This window comes from Dermacentor albipictus, chromosome 1 (genome assembly GCF_038994185.2).
Source record: "Dermacentor albipictus isolate Rhodes 1998 colony chromosome 1, USDA_Dalb.pri_finalv2, whole genome shotgun sequence".
NCBI lineage: Eukaryota > Metazoa > Arthropoda > Arachnida > Ixodida > Ixodidae > Dermacentor > Dermacentor albipictus.
Window position 1 is genome coordinate 387,855,362 of NC_091821.1, and position 22,925 is coordinate 387,878,286.

The window sequence follows — 22,925 nt, forward strand, 5'->3', positions numbered from 1 at the left end:
GGACTTAGTCACGCCTGAGCATGCGCCGAGGTGGTAACCAAAGCCGCATTCTGTGCACATAGGGTACGAGCCTGATTCTGGAAGGTTGTCATTGCAGACTAGACAAAGTACAGACAGAGGCATTTCTAATCAATAAAAGGGCATCAGAGTAACATTAGAAGCAGCAGTGGTGGTGGCAGGGAGCAAGCAAGACTTCTACTAAAAGGTACAGTTTGCACCAGCACCAACCTGCAAGTATCGAAGAACTTGGTTACGCTTTCTGCGATGCCGTTCGCCACCACCACCGCAGAGCAAATGCACCGATGCCAGGGGAGCCTTGTTCTTTTAAGTAGCTCGATGACGTCACTGCTGGATGTAATCGTGGAAGGATTCCTCTGTCAGCGCCGGTGCCACGTGGGCGATGTTTCCACGGAAGGATAGCCGCAACTGCAAGTATCGAAGAACTTGGTTACGCTTTCTGCGATGCCGTTCGCCACCACCACCGCAGAGCAAATGCACCGATGCCAGGGGAGCCTTGTTCTTTTAAGTAGCTCGATGACGTCACTGCTGGATGTAATCGTGGAAGGATTCCTCTGTCAGCGCCGGTGCCACGTGGGCGATGTTTCCACGGAAGGATAGCCGCAACTGCAAGTATCGAAGAACTTGGTTACGCTTTCTGCGATGCCGTTCGCCACCACCACCGCAGAGCAAATGCACCGATGCCAGGGGAGCCTTGTTCTTTTAAGTAGCTCGATGACGTCACTGCTGGATGTAATCGTGGAAGGATTCCTCTGTCAGCGCCGGTGCCACGTGGGCGATGTTTCCACGGAAGGATAGCCGCAACTGCAAGTATCGAAGAACTTGGTTACGCTTTCTGCGATGCCGTTCGCCACCACCACCGCAGAGCAATGCAAATGAGCAAAAAAGCTGTGATTTCTTGCTAATTTTGACGCAGATGGCCTTTTCTTCGAGTGTGTGCTCTAACGCTGTCGCATTAAAACATCTAGGCACCCTAGTCACGGCCCTAGCGTTATTTTGATGAGGCTGCAGGCCACACCCATGCACGGTACAACGGATTCGGCAGTCGCTAGCGTTCTTACATACCAGATGTCGCTAGGGGCGGCAGTCTTTGGCCCCCTCGCGGACTTTTTACACGTGCAGCTGTGGGTTAGCGACAAATACAATGCCGCAATACCTTTTGGGTGTCGCTATGTTACAATTTTAGATTTCGAAGGACCGAAGAATCCCTTACTCGATTTTACAAACTTCCAGATTTAACAAAATAATTCGAGCGTGGTCATCACTTTGTTAAAACAAGTTTCAGCTGTATTTTATTGATACCCTCCTTAATTCGACATTCAGTTAATTCTGACATTTTTTTTTAGGTCTCGTGCAATCCAAATTTGCACGGTTTTACTGCATTCAGGTTGCAGTTGAAAGCAGTGATTGATTTGTCACTGGCGTGGTAGCTCAGTCATGGAGTACCTCACATCGGGTATGGCTTAGATGTTCCATGAAGAGTGAATCATGTCCTTCAACACCCATCTGTTCTTGTTTTACAGTGAAGCTGTCTCACAAAAGCCCATTGCACTACAACAACTTGCGCTCGTCGGTTGTATCTTTATTGGCCTTGTATGACAAAATGGTCTCGGGGGCACAAAGGGCTGAATAATCAGCCAATCGTTGGCGTTGGCATCTTGGCAGTCTTGTAGTTCATGGTACCATGCCTTGAACAAGTACCGTATTTTTGCATGTATAATCCACCACGGCGTATTACCCACACCCCTAAATACAAGAGCCCGGAAAAAATTGAAACTTCCATGCTTACAATCAGCGGAAATAACTGCATACAGCAACGCTCAAATCATTGCAAAAACATTCTCCACTTGCAGATGCGCAACTCGTCCACGCCGTACGTATGTCTAACGGCTCGGTCACCCTGTTCTTCGGTGATGCTGACAAAACTGGATTCACATGCTGGACATTATGGTCGACCAATAAGTCACGTGATATGTCACATGAATCGGATCACTTCGCAGCTAGCACTCGCGTAACAGTGAATGACAGTGTGGATGGCGAAGCCCTCACATGGGCAGTGGCAACAGAAACGTGACGGAGCCAAAAATCCCAACGGTGATTTGGCCCACTGCCGTGTCACGAAGTGCTTCATGTGGACTGAGGGAGTGCCGTGGGAACGGGTGACATACGAGTTTGCTGGCGCTGCGTGCGCGATTCGCGAAGTATTGAATGCGAAATGGTGACCTGTGAGAGGAGGGGAATGGGCGACATGAAAGAGGGGCTAGGGAGCTTCAACACACAGGAGTGGGGAGAGGGGAAGGACCCTAGGAGATAAAGAATTTTTTTTTTATTTTGGAAAGTTATAGCAAGCAAAATGAAACCTGTAGAAAGGGACAGCATGAAGCAGCTTGTCCCTTTGTTCCTTTGTGTTATCAGTTGTCTTGTCCCTGCAAGTCTCGTGTTTTGCTTGCGGTAACTTCCCAAAATTATGAATCGCCAATTGGCCTACACCCACACACTGCTATTAGATCATGAAACTGAATGATGGAGAACCTTGCCTTGAGGTGTGGCTTCGCAGCAGTGTGGCGCGCTTTGCCGTGAAGCCACACTTCAAAAAGAAATTTGCATGTAACTCATTCCTACTTGACTACTAAATTGTGAAAGATCTTGATGTGGGTTATACGTGCAAAAATATGGTATGTGAAGTCAGGCCACTCTGTCTCTTTCTGCTGGTGGCAGGGCTCTCTTGCTGCCACCAGCAGCAAGAGAGCGCCGGCGCTGCAACAAGACTTCATTGGCAACATGTTCTTAAAATGATGCCCCTGTGTAACGCAGGGGTTTTTCAATAAGTTTGCTAGCCGTCAATGAAGCATGGCTGCTACGTGGTTCACGGTGCAGTCCAGACAATGCCCTGCCCGCTTTCCATTTTAAACATGGCGTTGCAGTCGTATACTGTGCGCGTTTTCAGCAACGCCCCGACGTAGAGCTACTGGTGAAGTTGCAATACAGTACATGACACAAGCATTTGCAGCAGTGCACGTCTGTGCTCTTTCTTTTTTCGAGGGACTTACCTTTGAGATGGGACCATGCACTCAACCTTTCCAAAATGTTTCCCGGCTAATCCACTAGGACAAGGTGCAAGTGCCGTTGCGCCGTGAAAAAGGCTGATTACAATTTCCTTGTTGTCTGTTCCTTGTCTTCCACTGACTTTATATGTCACTGTGCCTGCCACAGTACAGCAAAACAATGAGGCTACACCAACTAGGACCTTTTGAAGCCCTGCTTGCTTTCATCCATTTCTGCTGGGTAATCATTGGGCCTGAAGCATATTGCATGGCACTATGCTAGGCATGCACAAATATGTAGGCAAAGTAATATGTCTGCTTTGCTGAACAATAAACTAGTAAGTAAGCACTCATATAGTCATCTTTCTTGTTCTCATTTTTATTACTTGCTTGTTTCCTTGACATTCATCATAACAATTTGCACATTTATTGCTACCCCCAACCCCCTTCCCTCTCTCCAGCTTGTCACAGAGCAGCCTAGAGGCGATGAGCAGCCCTGAGCAAACAGTGCCACAAGACATGGGCGACTCCTTGTCAAGCAGCAGTGGCTCCCCTGGGTGCCCCTCAGTCTTCCACCAACACCATCCGTCTTCCTCCTCGGGTGTACGATCACCTCTAGCACCCGTTGTCTCCATTGACAGCCCTTGCAACATGGAAGACTCCTAACTCTTCGTTCCCACCTCTCCTTCTGTTTTACTTCACCCCTTAGTTACATGCTCCACCTCATTAGTTGTTGCCTTGCTTTTTCCCCAGAATTCATTCCTGGTCACCTCCTGCCAGCTAGAACCCCTAGATGTACACTTCTGTCCAGACTCTTCTAAAGACTGTGGCCAAGGTTGCACACTTCATTTTAAGAGCCCTTGTTTGACTGCCTTGCTATATTCAGAGTCGTCTTTTCGAACTGTCTTGTCAGGTCCTTGACAGAAATTGGCACTCTAAGGCATTGAAAGTTCGTTTGCAGACCTGCGTGTCGCTAGCTGCAGACCTGTAGTCCACAAGTACACATATGCATAAAGAAGTGTGGTCAAAGTGTACGTGCTGTGAAGAAACATCTTAGTCTCCAAACATGCTTGGAAATGGAGTGTTTATGCGTGCATGTGTTGCATTTGAGACGCACAGCCACATTCCAAACACACTTGTAACACAACTTCAGGCTTATGAAGGCTGCAGTGAAGGCTCGAGACATAGCATATAATACTAGCCTCATAATTTCATGTGCTTCACACCCGACTCACAAAAGACTGATTGAGGGTGATAGCACAGGGTAGTGAACATGTCTGTGGAATCGCCAGGTTCGTCTTGAGCATTTGCTGTCTGACTCTGTCAGGTTCCAAGTGCTGGTGATGCCACTGAAGGTGCCCGAGAGCATACATTCTTCTGGCCCAGTTTTTAATCTTTTGATAGAGTATAGAATGAAGTGTACAGGCCCCACTCCCCTCCACCACCCACCCTTGCCCATTTTGCCCACATTCTCTCTTTCTGCTGGCACGTTGATGATGGTGTTGAGAGCAGGACTTCCTGTGCTTCCAGGCAACCTGCATATACAGGGTGAGTGTATCAGAAAAAAATACTTCATAACTCGCATCCTTCACAACTTGCACCCTTCACTCATGTTGTCTCCTGATAAAGAGGCAACTTGTTTAGCTTTGTTTTGTGCAGTAACAGTCAGAAATTTGCAAGTACACAATTGCATAGTTAACAGTGGCACAAGTGCTGTTCTACCAGAGCTGAGCATGTAATTTTTCCTACCACAATGCCTTAAACTATTCATTGGGTTGAAACGAATTAACTGGTTATAACTGATACAGCAGTTCAGTATACTTTGCACAAAAAAAAATGAAGTTTAAATTTTGAAAAAAAAATGTTGCAGTATCAATCAATCACTGAGCTCAGTTGTCTAAATACTGTAGCAAATTCAACAGCTATTCACTCATCATCTGATAATTGTAACTTAGTATTCATGGGAGTATCTACTAGTTAGGGATTAGTGTGTGTTGTGAAGCAGGTTATGCAGATTTATTATGAATTTTTAGTTCTGTCATCCAAATAATAAAATTCAGAGTGTTGTCAAGTGAAGAGTTGTTTTCTTTTCCCCTAGTTCAGCATTGTTTAGAACTGAAATTGGGATTCACTCTCTATGTGTACAAGTTTGCATGGACCAAAAGTTGTTTGATACAGTTAAAGCTCAATATGAAATTTTCGATATAACAAAGTCTTTTACTTTTTACAACTTCTTGTACATAAAACACCATGCATCTTAAAGCTCAATATAATGCATTACACAATTTCAATACAGTCAACTTCCGTTAATTCGATTTGTATGGGACCGATGAAACTGGTCAAATTATCCCACGGATCAAGTTAAACGAAAGGCAGAAGAAAATGGCACCATTAAGTGTCCAGTTGATGGTCTCATATACGAGACATGCATGGTGGGCAAAACGAGAGCTCAACTTGCCACAGAAATGTCAGAAACAGCTCTGAATGGCTGCCAGTATGCTTAGTAGGCATCTAGGTGCTCATACTGTGATTGGAGACATCGTGTGCGTGCCTGTATAGTTAAGAAACTTGTACTATGTCCCGTGACAGTGGGCCCTTTGCATTCTTGGTATGTATCACAATGAATTGTGTATACTTCGGCACATAGCGTGGCTGTATTGCAGCGAAGCTGATCAGTCAAGTTCGAATTATTTGGTGAAGGTCAATTATGACATTGAAATAATCGAAGTTTGAGCCCATAATGTGTGGGCGCTGGCCGGGAACTTTGTTCGAGATCGAATTAACCGAAAAATTGTATGAACTGTAGTTAACAGAAGTCTACTGCACTCTACCTTGATGCACAGGAATAAACTTTTCTAAACCACTGCAAAATTTGCATAAAGTGCAGTACTAATTCGCTTGTGCAAGGATATTAAGAGTAGGTGGAACGCAAGTGAAACATACTTAGAGAACCCCATATAAGTGTTGAAATGAACTGTGTGGCTGAGTGTCAGTCCCCCGTTGAATGACAGTTTGCACTTCTTCCAAGTCCACACTAACACGGCAGTGGCCACCTGTAGTTCAATCTCGCAATTACTTTAAAAACAACAAGAACAAGAAACATAAAGGATCACTTTCCAAGGGGAAAAAAAAAAAAGAATGGTGTACATGTTTCATTTTTATACACAGTTAAAACTCGGATCAAACAAAACCCGATTTTATGAAGTTCCCGATCTAACAAAGAAATTTCCATTCCCCAGCAGGTACCCATAGGGTTCAGTTTTATCATGAACCCGAATTAACGAAATAAACTTGGTCGAACCCGATTTTGGGCAGTTTTTCCTGAAATAAATCAGTAAAAAAGTGGAGATTTTTTTGTAATTTTGACACAGATAAGTTCTTCTTCGAGCATGTGCTCTAAAGCTATCGCGTTAAAACATCTAGGCGCCATGGTCACATCCCTAGCTTTATATTGATGAAGCTGCATACCGCACCCACGCACAGAACAGCCGACTCAACTCCACCTCGGTAGGAGCGGTGGTGGTTGCTTTCGTTATTTCCTGGTTTATGCGACAAATGACTGGATTAGCAACAAATACAATGCCGGAGTAACTTTTGCATGTTGCTATGTTGCAATTTTAGTTTTCGAAGGACCAAAAATTCCTTTCTCAATTTTACGAACTTCCAGATATAACGAAATAATTCGACCGTGGTCATCACTTTTTGAAATCGAGTTTCAACTGTGTGTGTGTGTATACACACACACACACACACACACACATAAACAAGGAACAGCTTTTCCAAATGTCCATCATTCTGTTACTATATATGGTGGCTTTTCTGTGACATTTGTTGAAGTTTAATTTTGTTCCAAGTAGCATTCAAACATGCCCATGAGATTGGATTTGACAAGCTTTTACTTTCATTTGTGATTATGCCTGAGATACATGTGTGTGTGCAAGTTGGATGTCTGTGGCTGTGTCGGACATCTCCCCATCATGCATAAACTGTCACTGTATGCGCTAAGGTGACAGCTAGGTAGTCACTGAGCTCACCTGTCCACTAGACTTTAGCGCTGCAACTTAGGTACAACTGCACATTTTCTCCATAATGTTTCTTCGACTTTCATCGTGAAAATTATGTGATCTTATGAAGCTGCATACAGTGAATGCAAACACATTTGAAGCTTGGTGTCACTGAAGGAAATGTATTGAGAGCAAGGAATGTGCAAGAAGCATGGGCCACAATTTGTGAAGAATGGGCAGTTTGTGTCTGCTTTCATGATTTTCACCTTTTCCCTCCCTCATCCTCTTAAACTTCTATGCTGTTCTTTATTTTCAGGTTGCCATCTTCAAGAAAGAAGTAACCTTTCATCACTGGGGATTCCCCGATGGCTGTCGACCACCTGCAAGCAAACCGCCTCACTCATCATCCAGTGCCTCACAATGTGTGCACACGAGTTGACAACGAGCACTGCCTTCGGATATCCAAGCAAATGTATACTCCTGGTTTTTGCTTGTGTCATAGTTGTTATTTATTGTTCGAAAGAATTCCTTTTGTTTATGCTTGAACTTCGACTGTGCCCCCTTGACTTTTTTTTTCCGCTCCTGGTAAAGGGAGACCAGTGTCGGGGAAAACTCGCAAAACACTACAACGAATGCTGTTGCTGTAGATCCTTATGCATGTCTGTTCTGCAATGCCCTGTTGCACCCTTGACTGTTGTGCAAAACACCTGCTTCAACATCGGTGGAGTTGCCACTTGCAAAAATTGTGCGGCAATTGCCTCGATACTGGTTGGTCTGCAAAGCAAACATTATTGGGTGGCAAAAAATACGGCCATAAAGGTACAGCTCGAAATATCCCTGGATCGTGATTCCCTTGTCATCGTCTAGGTATAAAACCGTTCAGGCCCGTTGAGAGGAGTCGTTGCAAAAGTGATTAAAAGTTGCATGGCCCGTCTTGCCTGGCCATATTTTAACTTTCTGGATGCTATGGCATCCGTAAGAGCAGCAAGCAATGCCACAGGCTTTCCGCAATTCACTTGAGCACCAAAGTTGGATCAGCATGTATACCTGGTGGCAACTTTGTGTGCGGCACTCCTCTATAGCCTCAACTTGATGCTCACTTTTAGCGTCTTAAATAAAATATCTCCTTCTTTTTCTGCAAAACAAAAAGTGCACGAGAAGAAGAAAACTTGAAGGGATCAACAGCCTACAAGCATGGCAAGTCTCGGCCTGAAGCAATCATTTCAAAATGTTTACTCAACACAGAGGTTTTCCTTGTTTGTCCCCTGTTTAGCCATTCTTTGTCAACATTTCCATGTTTAACGTCTTTTCATTTGACCCTAGCCTAAATTTATAGCCAAAGAAAGTTTGTGTGCAAAACAGTTTAAGGAACACAACACCGACTTCCCTTGCTTCACCATGAATTTGAAATTGTTCATATACCGTCATCGTATGAGTAGGGCATTAAGACTTTCATGATTCAGTGTTTGTTGCTGTAGGAAGACGGCAAAACTGTTACGAAATTTCTTGTTAAAGTCTTCTGTTTCTGCTATGGTGGCATTGTAACCATCAAAACTGAAAGTGATGGTGGCGCAAAGCTTAGTTCCGACCGCTCCGCAATTTAAATGAGGGACCTTCTGAAAGTAAGTTTTGTCATTTATTTTCACATGAAAATGTTATTGCAAAAAAAAATGCACCATGGCATCATGAACTATACACCTTGCACTTTAATTCTACGTAGTCACCACCGACATCGAGACATTTGTTGTAGTGTGCAATCAGTTTGAAGAAACCACTCTGGTAAAACTCGGTGCCCTGCAATGCAAGGCCCAAGACATGACCTCTTCACCATACGCGATCTGTAGGCGTTCATGGATGACGAACACACTAGTCCCACGTGCCAATTCATCCCAGGTAACAGCACGCGCTTGCGCTGGCGACCACGTTGTCAGCACATGTCTGCCATTGTGGTTTGTACTCGAATGATTTTCAGCAAGCCGGTCTGCTGCTACTCTCTCTTCTTTGGCGCTCCGCGCATGCTTCATTCATTTTCCGCTGACACTCCTTCCGTCGTTGAACCAGCAACGGCCATGGATTCTTATGGCGATTGTTTGTTTAACCTGGTGCACCATCTTCTCTTTAAAAAAAAAAAGATAAAACTTTCTTTCGGAACACCCCTCGTACGTGTGAAGACGCTTGACCCTAGAGTCCTTCCCTTTGCTGCTGCAGGAAGTTTTTTCTGGTGTAGTTCAGTGCAGAAAATCTGGGTGCAAGGCAACTGCTGCAAGGCCTGGTGGATTGTGTTATTGCTTGCTGCTCAATACTCTTTTCATTGTTGAAAACAGGCAATATGGGAAGATGAGAAGGGGGACGCACTAGTCTTGTGGTGCTGAGCGTGACCAGCTGAAGCAATTAATGCCTACAAAGCAAAATGTCGCATCACCCTGTCGCATTTCTTGTAGGGTGTACAAACAGTTGTAGAGCACGTGTGTGTTTTGTGTGTGTACATATATACATATATAGATACATATATATATAAATATGCATAACTGACAGCGGTATGCCTATTTCTTTTGAAGAACTTGTTTTTGTGTGACACAGTGTGATGAACACTTGTAGGTGTCTGGTACTGACATTGTTTTTACAAAATATTTTGCCTTTGTTGTGCATGTGCACCTCTGTCAGATAAGACCATTAGTTGTCTGGTACAACTTTTGGCTGACTAACATTTGACAAACATGAGGGCAGTTATGTTGGTATTTTTGTTTTTGTATAGCTACTTGTACAGAAAGAACAGCAGACCTTGGGTCAATTTCTTTGTTTTGGTCACGGCTGCAAGAGCTTGGTTTACAATATGTTATGCTCTGTATAATAGTGTGTTCCTCGAAAATGGCAAGTTTCTTGCCTTTATGCAACTTCTTTCTCTTCGCACATTTGGGTTCTCAAGAGTTTGATGACATGCAAGAATTGGAAAAGTCTGAAGGCATATATGGTGCTTACTCTGCTTGACTCTACTAGTAGCCTTCTTCACAGCCAACTTCTTTTCTTTTTTCTTTTTGAACACTGGAGCTGGCTGGAGAAAAACATATTTTCTGCAACTCCTGTGCTGCCAAGCATTGTATTGAGCGCTGCTTTGCGGCAGTCACGAACAAAACTGTGGATTGCAGCTTTTGGTTCATGTGCCATCTATGAAAACTCTGTGCTCTCTTCTGGCTCCAGTGTTTTGCCAACTTTTGCGTTTGGGTGATGCCTTTATGATGTGTCGGCATGGCTAGACAATCTAAACTAGCAAGTGCTAAGCAGCTGACGGGCGTCAAATGTAACTTGGCGTCTTCTCTTGTGCCACTGCAGTGGCCAAGGCACACAGGTGCTTGTGCTACCTCGGCACCCATACAGCTTGTGCCAAAAATTCCTGAGGCCATAAGATGCCGAACTTCCACTATTGCCATGCTTGTGTAGAGCAGGTTCTCTCAATGTTTGGTGCTGTGGTTGGTGTTGTTATACTAATAGCATTGAACCTTCAGTTTCACCATGACATCTTAGGGCATTTCTTAAGGCATAGTTCACAGCTAGACTGCTTCACTTATTCCTTGGTTTGTCCAAGACATCAAGACAAGCTTGTTGACAATTCACACAATTTTTTCTACATCGCAGCCAACGCAGAAGTGAGGAAAAGCTGACATTGAAAGTGCCTCTTTTGTTTGTTTTCTATGTGTTGTCAGTGCTGTACAAAATAAAAATAAGATATGATCTGGCTATTAGATGGGGCACTGAATGTGCTTAACTAGCTCTTTCACTATGCAGGCTTCATATTGCATGCATGATGCTTATTTCTCGAATCATCATCATTCCATGATTCCTCTTGTGCAGGTAGCACTGACAGCATTCATGAAAGCATGGCATGACGGGCGCTATAGTCACTAGGAAATGCAGCACAAGAAAAAGCAAGTGCCATTGGCAGTGGCATTCACAGTTTATCATTAGAAGGTATGTGAAGGGGTTTCAGATTTGTGCTTATTTGCAAACCTGTGTAGTTATGTAAAAATGCAGCAGAATGGAAACTTCCAAATTGAACACGATTTGTTCGATCTCAAGTTGACAACTGTTTTCTGACTGCCATCATGTTTACAAACTGAAGGTTCAGTGCTACCATGGTACAGCTCTGCACAACAGCAACTTTTGGAACTGGCTTGCCTTTACTGAAGGCATCTGAAGACCTGAATCCACTGTTGCCTCTGTGAGCATTTCATTTGTTTTTCTTTAACTTACATAGAACACTTTAGGTTTTTCTTTTGGTGTGTAGTGAATTCTGGTAATGCCAAGGTTTCTGGGGCATTGTAATTTATTGCCACAATGGGCAGTCAATCCGACGTGTTTACACAAATATTAGTTTAATTAAGCGTGCTTCACTAGCCAATTCCCTCCTCCAAGTTTGAGAGGTAAGAGCTGCGAAGATGTTGCTGCATAAATTTTCAAGCCTTTCCTTTGCTTTGATTGTTATGATTGTTATTATGTTTGGTAGACATGATATACATGCCAGCCCTATGTAGTAGTATCTCGCAAAGGCCACACCTCGGAGGTGATGGAAGAGCGCAGTCGTAAAGTAGGGTTAGTCCTGGATGTTGCACTGAAAACCCAAAGCTTTGTCTTTACCATGAAGTTTATTTAAACTCTTAAGTTATTTCTGCCAGAGCCACCAACCTCTCTGTTTCTTGCACTTTTGCTGTTTTGCCTGGGAAAGAGAGGGTGGATGATTTGTTGTATATTACCTTCTGTAGTCCTAAGCCTTTGTGATAAGAATTGAAAGATATGGTGTGTCTGTTCAAGATGTTTCAAGGCATTTTATCAGTTTTAAGATGCAGACACAGGCAAAGCAATATTGGCTCTACCAACAGCAGAGCTTTTTGGCAGGTGCTATAAGGATGCATGCAGATTTGAAGTGTAATCGCAACTTTGTTTGGCAGTGGCTACTGGTGCATAAGGAAACAACACCTATGTCTCTGAATTATTTTTGCAGACTGTTGTTTGGTTTGGTTTCGCATTTCTTGCATCTGATAGTTGCATCTGCACACCTTTCCAAGAAAGCCGTAAATGTTGCTATCACAATGGGATGGTAACTTGCATTGCAAGAAGGAAGTAGGCTGAATTGCAAGGCTGATGAAATGGCAACTATATGCATACCTCTTGCCCTCGCTTGACATTCTGGTCATAAGGGAGCATCTGAATGTTGTTATAAGCAAATAAATTTGTTGAAGTGCAGCTGCAGGGTTGAAGGATTCCGTACTCCACTGCTATTACGCTTTCATTTTGACAGAGCTGCTTATCGAGGCATGTAACTAAGGAAGTGTGAAAGCTTGAACAAATAAAAGAAAGGCTGGGACAACAAGCACTGTGTACTATATGAACACAAGTGAAAACAAGCATATGTCTGATCAATGACATGTTCTTGTCTCAAGTGATGTGCCCTTTGCTCATGTTTACTTTTTTTCTCTTGATGCAGCTGGATTTGCAAACTGATTGTTTGTTAAAAGCCAAAAGTAAGCATCTGACCAGTCTGCACAGCAGTAGTGTTTAATGTGTTAGTATTCTCATCCTGGGCCAAACTGGTGCAACATTTCTCCCACACTTTCATTTTATTTCATGCTTAGTCATAGTCTTTAGCAGCATTCTGCCTTTGTTGTCACCAGAATAGGCTGTTGCAAGCAATGTGTGACTGGAATAGAATAGGATGAAATAAAGGAAATCACTACATTATCTCGTGTTAGTTTGCAAGTGGACAATGCATACAAGTGAAATAAATTTCAGACAGTAAAGCTGTGCAGAAGAATTTAAATAGGAAAAACTGGCAGTCAAAGGTATGGAAAGCAAACTAAATCATACTGGTAAAAAAAAAAATCTTGGCACTTTTGATTTTTGTGTCCACATGAAATGTACAGACTGCACGTTCATGCACTAACACTGGTGCAGTCTTGATAATCTTGGGCTACGTGCTTGGTTTTAATTGAATTTTTCTTTCCCCATCAGCATTGAAGTCCACATACATCCATGCTCGACCATGGGTGCATGTTCACTGTTCTACATAAAGTTCATGTTAGAGATGTTGCCTTTACTTTCACAACTTCAAGTACACATCTGTGAGCAGTGCCTCTTATAATGTGCATGCCTGTCTGTCCCTCACAGAGATGATTTGGTAGACCTGAAAATGTGCGATGTTTTCTGTGTTAGCTATAGGTGTTTCCTGATGGACATATTTGTAAGCGTGTAATCTTGTTAAGATTTGTAGCCATGTAGATTTGAAAATGCAGGCTGGCAGTGTGTACCAGAAATTTGTGCAGAAAACAGCTGTTCATTGTAAACTCCACTTGTGTGTTAAAAATTTGTGCCCACCGTCACTTTGCCAATAAGAATGAAAATGTTTTTTTTTTTTGTGCCTTATCACATTTAAGAGCTCTTAAAACATCTCTTTTTAGTCTTTGCTATGCTTGTTTGTTTTGCATTTTATTTCTTTAGGGTTCATTTACTAGCAGGTCTCTTGTTACTAACAAACACTTTCACTGGCTAACTGTATTTTAAGCCTGCAGAGGTATTTGCAGCAACATGAATAGAGATGTGCGTATAATGCAATCTTGTTGCTTTTTTGCCATAGTTATTGTTTCTTTGTCACCTAAGAACAAAATATTTATATTTACCTGCAGTGGTCTCCTTACTTTATGCTTCCCCCATTTCCTTTAGCTCTCCTGTTTGTCTTTGCCACGACAATTTAAAAATATGCGCTAAAAGAAAGTGCAAGTCAAGTGCAGTTGTACAATTCTTGTTATTGATGTCTAGCAGATTGAACTTCATGTCAACATGATATGCACTGTCTGCACTTCAGTGCACAGACACCACAGGGCATATTAAACTTTGGTCTATTTGGCTAGATTTCGTTTGTTTCATGGATTCAAAGATACCACTAATTTCTGGGGCCAGATTTTGTAACAATTCCTTCTGTTGATAAACGTTCCTTGTCGTACACTGCTGAAAGGCCGTTGCTGGAAATGGTGGCAGCATGGCAGCGTGCGAGCCAGTATTGATGTGCGAAAAAAAAAAAAACAAATCTGGACCCTGGTGTGCATTTCAAATGTCTAAATTATGTTCCTCAAGCTAGCAGAGGGAACTTGTCATGGCTGTCTGTTTGTTGAGCTTTGCTGGTTTTTCTGAAATCATACCAGCATGTGAAGCTGGGCATTCATGAGTTCAATTCTGTGAATTGCTAGAGTACTGCGACATCTTCACAAAGATAGTACACCTCCACACATATAAGAGCTTTGTTGAATATATGGAGTTTATCACATGTGTTTGGTAACCTAGTACTGTTGATGAGACTTGCGGAGATGTCCTTGTTTATATGTATGTATGTATGCTATGCGAGAAATATTGTTTTTTTGATGAAAGCTTCTCTGATGCTTAGTCTGCTTGTCAAAGCAGCCACAATTCATTATATATACTGTACACACAGAATGAGTGCCGTTTATTTGTATAATATGTAAACATATCAGGTGGATTGCTCGTTATTAGGCGTGCAGCCAATGTTGATGCACATTCATGCGCAATTGTTTTTGCTGTTGTCTCAAACTGTAGTGCTTATGCACTTGTAAGTGCATAAAGATGAGAGAGCACCTATTAAAATTTTATCCATTGATCTGCCTGCTTCACTTTTGTTTTCTTTTGCTGCTAACTGTGCACATTTAAAGTCAGCATGCAGTTTATATCCTGTTGCCTTTACCTTATACCAAGCATACCAAGAAATTAAGTTGTCTGTTGTGCAAGAATGTAGCTAGCATCTAATGCAAGATAGGAAGAGTTCTCTTCATTACGCAGTCTTTGTGAATTTTTTTACCAATAACATCTTCCAGAAACATATTGAGGAGGTGCAACAGTTGTATAATCAGAAATAATGCCTGTGACAAATGGGACACTTGATTGCGATCGATCCAGATCGAATTTATCGATTGTCATTGACTCCTTTACACAAGCTGCAGAAAGAAGCCAATCAGCCCAATCGCAACCGAATGTGCTCGTATTACACCTGTATTAGGCCTTCATAGAACACACATATTCGTACAACTTGGCTAGTCGCGAAGTGTGCCACTAATATGTGAGTGCAGTTACGTAGTTTTGCCAAGTTTTGCTCAAAAGGCAAAGCATTGATAACGATAGCAAAGTATTAGACATCTATATGAAGTAAGGTTTGTTGTAGGCCGTATAAATTGCTGTGAACATTCGCTTACTAATTAAATTGACAAACATGGTAACGCGCATAGGCAGGCATGAACTAATGTCATTCGATGACCGCGAACACTCGCTGGCGTGATGAGCGCCGGCAGCGGTTAGCGAACGCTTAAGCAATATGCGTACATGGGGCGATCTGGGCTCGCCGAGCTTTTGCACCCATCGCGGATATGGCGTGCGGGCCGCGCATGCGCTGAGCCGCGGCATTAGGCATGGTCGAGCTGGAGGAGGTGACGTGCTCTCGCCTGCTGTCCCCCTAGCACCCCTAGCTCGCGCTTGATCATTTGACCTCAAACATTGGGCGCGCGGAGAGACTGCGCGCATCGATCCACCATCCTCCTCGGTTCAATCTTGCACCCATAGCACACGGCACGCGGTGCTCCATATTGTGGCACTTGGACTTTACACGGAACAACACGGTGATAGAGAAAATTCGTCTTAAGTATCGAATATAATTCGTATTACAATAAATCGTGTCAAAATTATACACTTTTACCCGGAGAGTAGTGAAAGTTGGTCGTAGACGCTAGAGCGCTGCGGTAAATCGGCCCATTCGACCATAGAGTTTCACTCAATAATTACTAGAGGGGTCTCTGGCGCTAGCATCTATGGGAGTTGCATGCAATGGTTCAGACCTACGTTGGTTCAAACAGCATGGCTACAGTGTACTGGGTACAGTTCACTGTAGCATGGAAATTATAAGAAGTATAGATTTGCCCTACTCCATGGATTTGCCTAACTTTGTCGTTTTGGCTTCAATCGGTCCGGTAAACTCGTCATTTTCAACAAAGTAATGCGTAGTAAACAAGGAAACATTATTGAAATTGTCTGACGGCAGGATTGGAGCACAGAACCTCCAGCACAGAAGCCAGATATTGAAACTATTAAGTAGCGATTGTGCGTGTTCGTCGCGTTTTCTGCACTTCTAAAAGTGTAGATTGCTCCGAAATTTGCGACATTGAAGGCATGCAAGGCGTTATAAGCAGCCACAAGAACGTTAGAATCCACAAGCACAACGATCAGATAAGTCCATGTACTTCCTATCATTCCCATGATGGCTGTAGGATGTGCTGAACGATTGCACGCCAGAGTTCCCTCTGCAGGAAACTGAATTCGGCCAAACGGTCTTTGATTGGCGAAGAACTCGTAACCTTGCACTTGTCCCGGCCGACGCGAATGATGAGCTGTAGATAAACCACAAGTCCGCGTGCTTCATCAACCCAATGAAGCCATATATTTACCTTGACTAGCGGCCGAGGGCTACCGAAACGCGCCGAGTACATAAACAAAACCTCATCATGACTGGGCGCGCTCCCACGGCTCAGCAAGTTTCACATTTCGCTTCCGTATTCATACTTTGGTTATACCTAGACCTCGCCGCTTTCTTTGTTGTCGGACAACAGTGCTCGATGCACTGCTCCCGTGATACGGTACTTTGATAACTTTCAGATTCGTTTCGTCCACTTGCAAGTTTGTAAATTTCAGTTTCGTTTCTCCCGCCAGATGAACTTCGAAGCACTTTCGGTTTCGTCCACTTACTCCGGAAGTGGTGGAGAACGCAGAGAACAGGCAGAGAGCACGACCTACTGTATAAAGGGCCTACTCTCTGCCACTACACGACTTACTCTCTGCAGAGAGCATAAAACAGATGTGCGAGAGGTGGCGAGAGACATAGAGTTTCTCATTATATAATGTAGTGAGAAACTCTATGGCGAGAGATACGAACACAGTCATTTGAGAAATCGCCCAACGTTTGTGCGCAGGCGCAAGTACAAGCGTCTACACGAGCCTGCACGAAGTGTAGATAAAAAAATAATAACTCTAATAGCATGTGGCACGGTGAGTTCGTGGTTACGTCATGTGATTAAAGTTTCAGTTTCGTTTTTTAGCACTTCTGAGAGGGCGCTGAGATACTTCCGTTTCATACACCGCTTTCGATTTTTCTCTCGTCTCTAAGGCGGAAGTAGCGGAGGGAGGGAGTTAGCAGTTTGCTCGGGCCGCTGCTCCACGGGTTCCACTGCTCCATCGGCCTGCCGTAACGTCACAGTCCTCGGCAGGCACGGTAACCGCACGCGCGCGCCGTTGCATCTAGCTGCCGGGGATGCCTGCTCAAGAGCACAGCCGCACAGGAGCGCAGCGCTCGTAAAAGTGCCTTCCACTGGATGTTGCACAGGGCTTCCGCGAACAGCGGCGGTCACCGGAACACCATAACGCGCTTGCCGAAAGCGAGTCAAGAAGTGGCAAAGAGACACTTGCAACTTATCGTGCGATCAGTGAACGCTGACTTCTGCGCGGAGGGCAGGGTGCACGCGTGCAGACGCCCGGCTCCAGTTGGGACGAATCACTAGGAACAGTCAAAGCTTTCGAAGGTGAGTACAGTGCGCGACCTTGTCCGAGTCCTCAAAGCATGTGGTGACTCGGTTGGGTCAACAATTTGTCTCTGCTGCCGTGCTGTGTACGTGTGTACTTAAAGCGACCGCTGCGAGCTTTCGGCGCAGACGCGCACCCGTCTCGGATGCGCAAGCAAAAGCGCGTGGCGCGGCGGTGAGGACGGTTTACTATTTGCGGCCGCCTGCTCCAGATAGATTGCGTTAATGTTGCTCGCTCAGAAAATAGCGCGGTGGCGACGAGTAGGTGACTACACATTTCTCTCCGCTGCTGCGTTCCTTTCTAATCATTGTTTTGTTGCGAAAAAGTAGAAATTGTTCTTTTTTTTCCCCTTAACTTTCACAATTGTGGTGGTTTCGATCAGTAAGAATGGAGGCATATATCAGCATATATTCGTGATTTCTGAACAGAAGACTAGTTTCGAAACACGCCCCCTTTAGCGATGCAATGTACGCATATGCCGTGTATGTCTCACAATTCTGTCAAACTTGTCGCATGATTCTGATGCACAGTTTTATTGCACGCAGTGTCTTCGCAACTCAATCATTTAGCCTTTTGTTCGTAGAAGCACGAGAAAGTCTATTCATTTTTGCTGATGATCAGCGCAAAATATGTTCCCCCTATATATGCGTGCATGCCGTACAGGGTAAACACAATGATACTGGTGCAGTCAAATTTAACTATGGTATAATAAAAAATATCTATCATATTGCAATACTGAAAGAGCAGAGAAGTTTTCATTATACTGATAATTTCGTAAAACTTCTTTCTAGTAACATGCGCTGCTTTAGATTGGAATATAGCAGTTTTGTGAAACTGGCTGTCGGGGTCAAAGCAAGCGCGCACAGGAGGGCAAGGGAAGAGCCAATATGTATAGATGGCTGAATTATCACTAGTTCTTTATTTTATTTTACTTAAATATCACGTATCACCTATGTTTCGTTGTTACAATGTACGTAAACTGCACCTAGTATAAGTGTAATTATAATTTGATGCGAAAAAAAATGTAAGAGAAAAAAAGAAAACGTCCAACACGACAAATGTCATTTTCACGAAACTGGAAAGCGATGCGCGCGTTAGCATGCAGTCAGTAGGCGGTACGCTGCAGGAAATGTAATAATCCATTCATCGAGGTTCCAGCCCTGTTTTCGCGTTAGTGATATTGACTAGCTTGTGTACATGCGTCTGTGATTAAGGGGCTGGACATAGCCGTCCAGAAAGAGATGCTGTCTTTAACAAAAGCTACAGAAGTTTGCCGTCCAATTAAATCATGCTTCTTTGCCTGTTTCTTTTGGCTGTTGCTGACGCAGCATTTCTTATTTTCGCATCGCCGCTTGTGATCTGTTACGAAACTCACACTTCACTTATTTGGCACGCGCTTGGGAGTCCTCGCAATCGCAGGACGCCAGCGGTCATTGACATCTGGAATGCAGGGGCGAATTGTTACGTTTCCAGCAAAATGCATGGGGACTTTGCGAAGCACCTTCTCCACCGGAGGGCCGAAATAAGGCATGGAAAACGGAAGGTATACCTCTACGAATATACAATAACGGCCGAAGATTTAACCGGCATAGCCCTAAAGTTGGCTTCCTCTAAGCCAAAGGCGAGAGATGGGCGTGTTTCGGTAGTATAACGTATGTAATAGCCATAGAGGAGGGTTCGTGGAAAGAGTAGAAAAGCGTTCGAGTGCATGTGGCGTTCAAAAGTTGCAGCTCTAACTCGAATGAATGTTCCGGGTTCTATAAATGGTAGTGTCAGATGCATTTGGGTTTTGTGCCTCGATAGCTGTTTGTAATCCAGCAGAGAGGGACATCGTGATTTTTTTTTCTTCGACAATTTGAAGAAGCGCATTTTTAATCAGGTATTCGGAATAACTCAGGCGTGATCCGTTGGGCAAAGAGGTGCGCGCATGCGCAAATTATACAGGAGAGCTTATGGGGAAAGTGTTATTGCGCTCGTGCAATGTTCGCTTGGCTTCGCCTCTACGCATATCATTGTGCAAGAAAGCTAACTTTAAAGGTTTGCAGCTAAAGGTACTGGTTGCATGCGCTGCCGTCTACGGACTCGGTTACGATTTACCCGCTATAGTAAGGATGATGTTGAAATCGTATTTGCGTTTGTTGAAATTATAGTACGACTCTGATATATATTTGTAGGCGCAACGCGTGATGACTTCAAGTGTACCAGGGAATTGTTTCTTTATTTCATTTATTAAGCACAAGTAATTTTCCCTCTGTTGTCCTTGGTGTCATTGTTTGTTGGCGTCTTATGGTATGACTAATAAAAATGGGGTCCCTCGGTTAACCCCCTTTCTTCTCGTTCATTACATGACGAGGGTCTTGAATCCGGCTACATTGATGCCTTCAGGTAGCATATGTGGGTTTATTGACCAGTTGCCTTCACGCAAAAAGATCACGTTCTCGTGACGCCTGCGGCAAATAAGACGTTCCACGTCTGCCGCCAAGGTCTGTGAGTGGTGGCGCTGGCTAACACTCCCAGGGTTCTACTAGGACACATAAATACCCAAGAAAGTGGATGGGGAAACAGCGCCGCGGTAGCTCAATAGGTAGAGCATCGCACGCGAAATGCGAAGGTTGTGGGTTCGGTTCCCACCTGCGGCAAGTTGTTTTTTCATCCACTTTAATTTCCATTAATCTATAGTTTCTTTATTTCATTTATTAAACACAAGTAATTTCCCCTATGTTGTCCTTGGTGTCATTGTTTCTTGGCGTCTTATGATATGACTAATAAAAATCGGGCCCCTCGGTTAACCCCCTTTCTTCTCGTTCATTATATGTGGCATGTGGCTTATATGTGGCATGTTACTTATATATATACATAGCATGTTCAACCAACTAGATCCGTCACAGTATTACTAGCGTGTGCTAGCGAATTCTGAGCACAAGTCATCTAGCTGTTCGGACTGAAAATAAACCAGTTGGGAGTTCGCGCATCATCTTGTTGCTAACCCGCATTTTGCTACGCTACGAAGCAACGCGTTTATCGCCATGAAAATGTCAAAGACCTGTAATTTTTTGTTTAATCAAAGCATTGTACTCCCCGAGAGAATCCGACCCTGCTTAACTGCATTTATCGTACTGTTATCTATTCTCTCCTGCCGCTTTTCCTTAGGACACACTTCTGCATAGAGTAGAGAGCAAACGCCAGTAGCTGCTGTTATTCTCGTTGAGATCAAGTCGACGGAGTGTAGTTTGGCAGGTCATGTAATGCGTGGCACAGACTACCGGTGGCCTATTAATTAGATCTGCAGAATTAGCGTCAACGGACGGGAAACACCTCACAAAGGCTGTAGAAAGTTGGGTGGAGTGACTCGAATGGGACATTTTCAGGCATGGGGTAAAGTTTACTGTTACAGGAGAGGTCGCTGGGAGAGGTATTCGCCCTGAAGTGGACCTTTAAGCGGAATGATGACGACGGCGATTATAATGTGGTTATGGTTTTGATGAATGAAAGGCGGCTTGCTACCAAAGCACAATTAGAGCAGCGTTTCAATATGCGCCTTGATGGCCTCGCTGCATAATAAGCTCGTATATTAACAGCTATGCCCGCTCCGCAAATCAGCTTTTATAGCAGTGCTTGCCCCCCCCCCCCCCTCTTCCTCTTCACACACACATTTCGTGCGTTAAACTATAGAACCCGTATTTTGTAACGATCCGTTTCGCTTTCTATCCTCCACTTCGTAACGCCCGTAGTGACGAGTATTCAAGGCCAGCGATGACGGCGCCGCGCCGACGTCCGATTCAACAGTGGAAGGCGAAAAGAATAGGAAACTAAATGTGTTGTTACAAAACATACTTACTTGCCCCAGGGTCCCTATAAGTTTCATGGTCCCTGCATACGACACTTGCGCATGCGCGATTTTTTTTTTTAATGGACGACGGTTTCAATGATGTTGTCTTTGCTATCTTTGTAATTATAGGCAACTAAATAAAAAAAATTCCATCCACTTTCGTTTTTTTTTTTTTTCGCGCACTGAAAATGCGCAGGCGAAACATTGCAGATAAGCCAGCCTAGTGAGCGTGCTGCTGCTGTTGCCGCGACGAGTTTTTTCTATTAGGGACGTAATTAACGTCAACGCGCTCACCTATGCTTGCGTTATTGTCGGAGTATAAGAGCGTCAGGTGATCAGAATTAAGCGCCAGCCCTCTTCAACGGTTCCTTTCGTATAGCACCTGTGAAGCTTCGCTATTTTATAAAACTCGGTCGGTGAGGATCCATGTCCGGTAAAATCGTAAGAAGCTGCGACACGAGCGCTTTTTGCCCAGCCGCACCTGCAGCATGGTTCACTGTTAAAGGGAATAAACAAGAAAGTAGCCTTTCGAGACTCATTACGGCTCAGTTTTGACATAAAGGTGCCCACATTTTATTTTTCCCAGGGCTTTTTCTTTCATATCAATATTATTGATACGTTAAATTTATGCTATACCTTGAACAAATATTAGCTGCCCTCTTTAAGAGTGGACCGTACTCTACGGTTATTAGTATTTTTTTTTTTTTAGCCTGCGAGATTTGGTTAAGAAATGGCTTGTAGAAGATGACGCCGTTCCACCACTTCTGCTTGATTACTTTAAGAAAAGTGCTTATCTTCTGGAACTCAGCGTGGGGCGATTTCCTAACGAAAACAAATAAAGAAGCTCGAAATGTATCGAAATTATTTACTTCAGCACGCTCGTAACTATACGGAAGGGAAGCCGCGTTTGCGTTCGATGCGTTTAAGTACAATTCGATTCCGAGATGAGTAAGATGCAAAACAGGTAAGCGGTAAGTGAAGCGTCATCTTAGAGATCGACATGACGCGATGTCGCACGTAACGTTTCTGCTCAAATACACACGCTTCTAGCACTGACTGGCTTCAATTGCGTAGTTATGACGTGTTTTTTTATATTAAATGTAACTATGACGTCCCTCTGGAGTAAATATTTGAAATGTGTACCTAGTGAGTGCTTAACTAGCTAAGTGAGCATCCGGCTCTAATGCCACGTTAGCCTTGAGGGTAAATTAACTGATTTCGCGACCAACTGTGTAACTAAGTAAATGAGTAAATAAGGAACCTATATTAATTGGGCCGGTAGCTTAGTATACCACACAAGGAGCCGAACAACTAAATTAAATACACAGCTTTCACCACAAAGCTGTGTCGCGAGGGGGACGTGTTTCTGGTAATACGTCTTCATTTCACAGTCGCTGTCGTTGCGTGCAC

General features: G+C 43.8%; 2 protein-coding genes across 11 annotated transcripts in view; both read left to right on the plus strand.

Annotated features, from left to right (window-relative positions):
• The window catches only part of LOC135917019 (P2R1A-PPP2R2A-interacting phosphatase regulator 1), a 45,727-nt gene extending 31,001 nt beyond the window's left edge, over positions 1-14,726 (plus strand). For 5 of the 8 annotated variants that reach the window (XM_065450499.2, XM_065450498.2, XM_065450500.2 and 2 more), the window contains exons 10-11: positions 3,524-4,610; positions 7,383-14,726. In XM_065450499.2, the coding sequence (XP_065306571.1) occupies positions 3,524-3,728 (205 nt within the window). In that variant the 3' untranslated portion in view covers positions 3,729-4,610; positions 7,383-14,726. The remainder of the gene's footprint in view (positions 1-3,523; positions 4,611-7,382) is intronic. The other 3 variants (XM_065450505.2, XM_065450504.2, XM_065450503.2) reach the window with 3 other exon arrangements.
• Positions 14,727-17,269: 2,543 nt separating this feature from the next.
• LOC135917010 (uncharacterized) overlaps positions 17,270-22,925 on the plus strand; it is a 100,209-nt gene continuing 94,553 nt past the window's right edge. For 2 of the 3 annotated variants that reach the window (XM_065450469.2, XM_065450467.2), the window contains exon 1: positions 17,270-17,685. The gene's annotated coding sequence lies outside the window, so the exon portion shown is untranslated. The remainder of the gene's footprint in view (positions 17,686-22,925) is intronic. The other variant, XM_065450470.2, reaches the window with a different exon arrangement.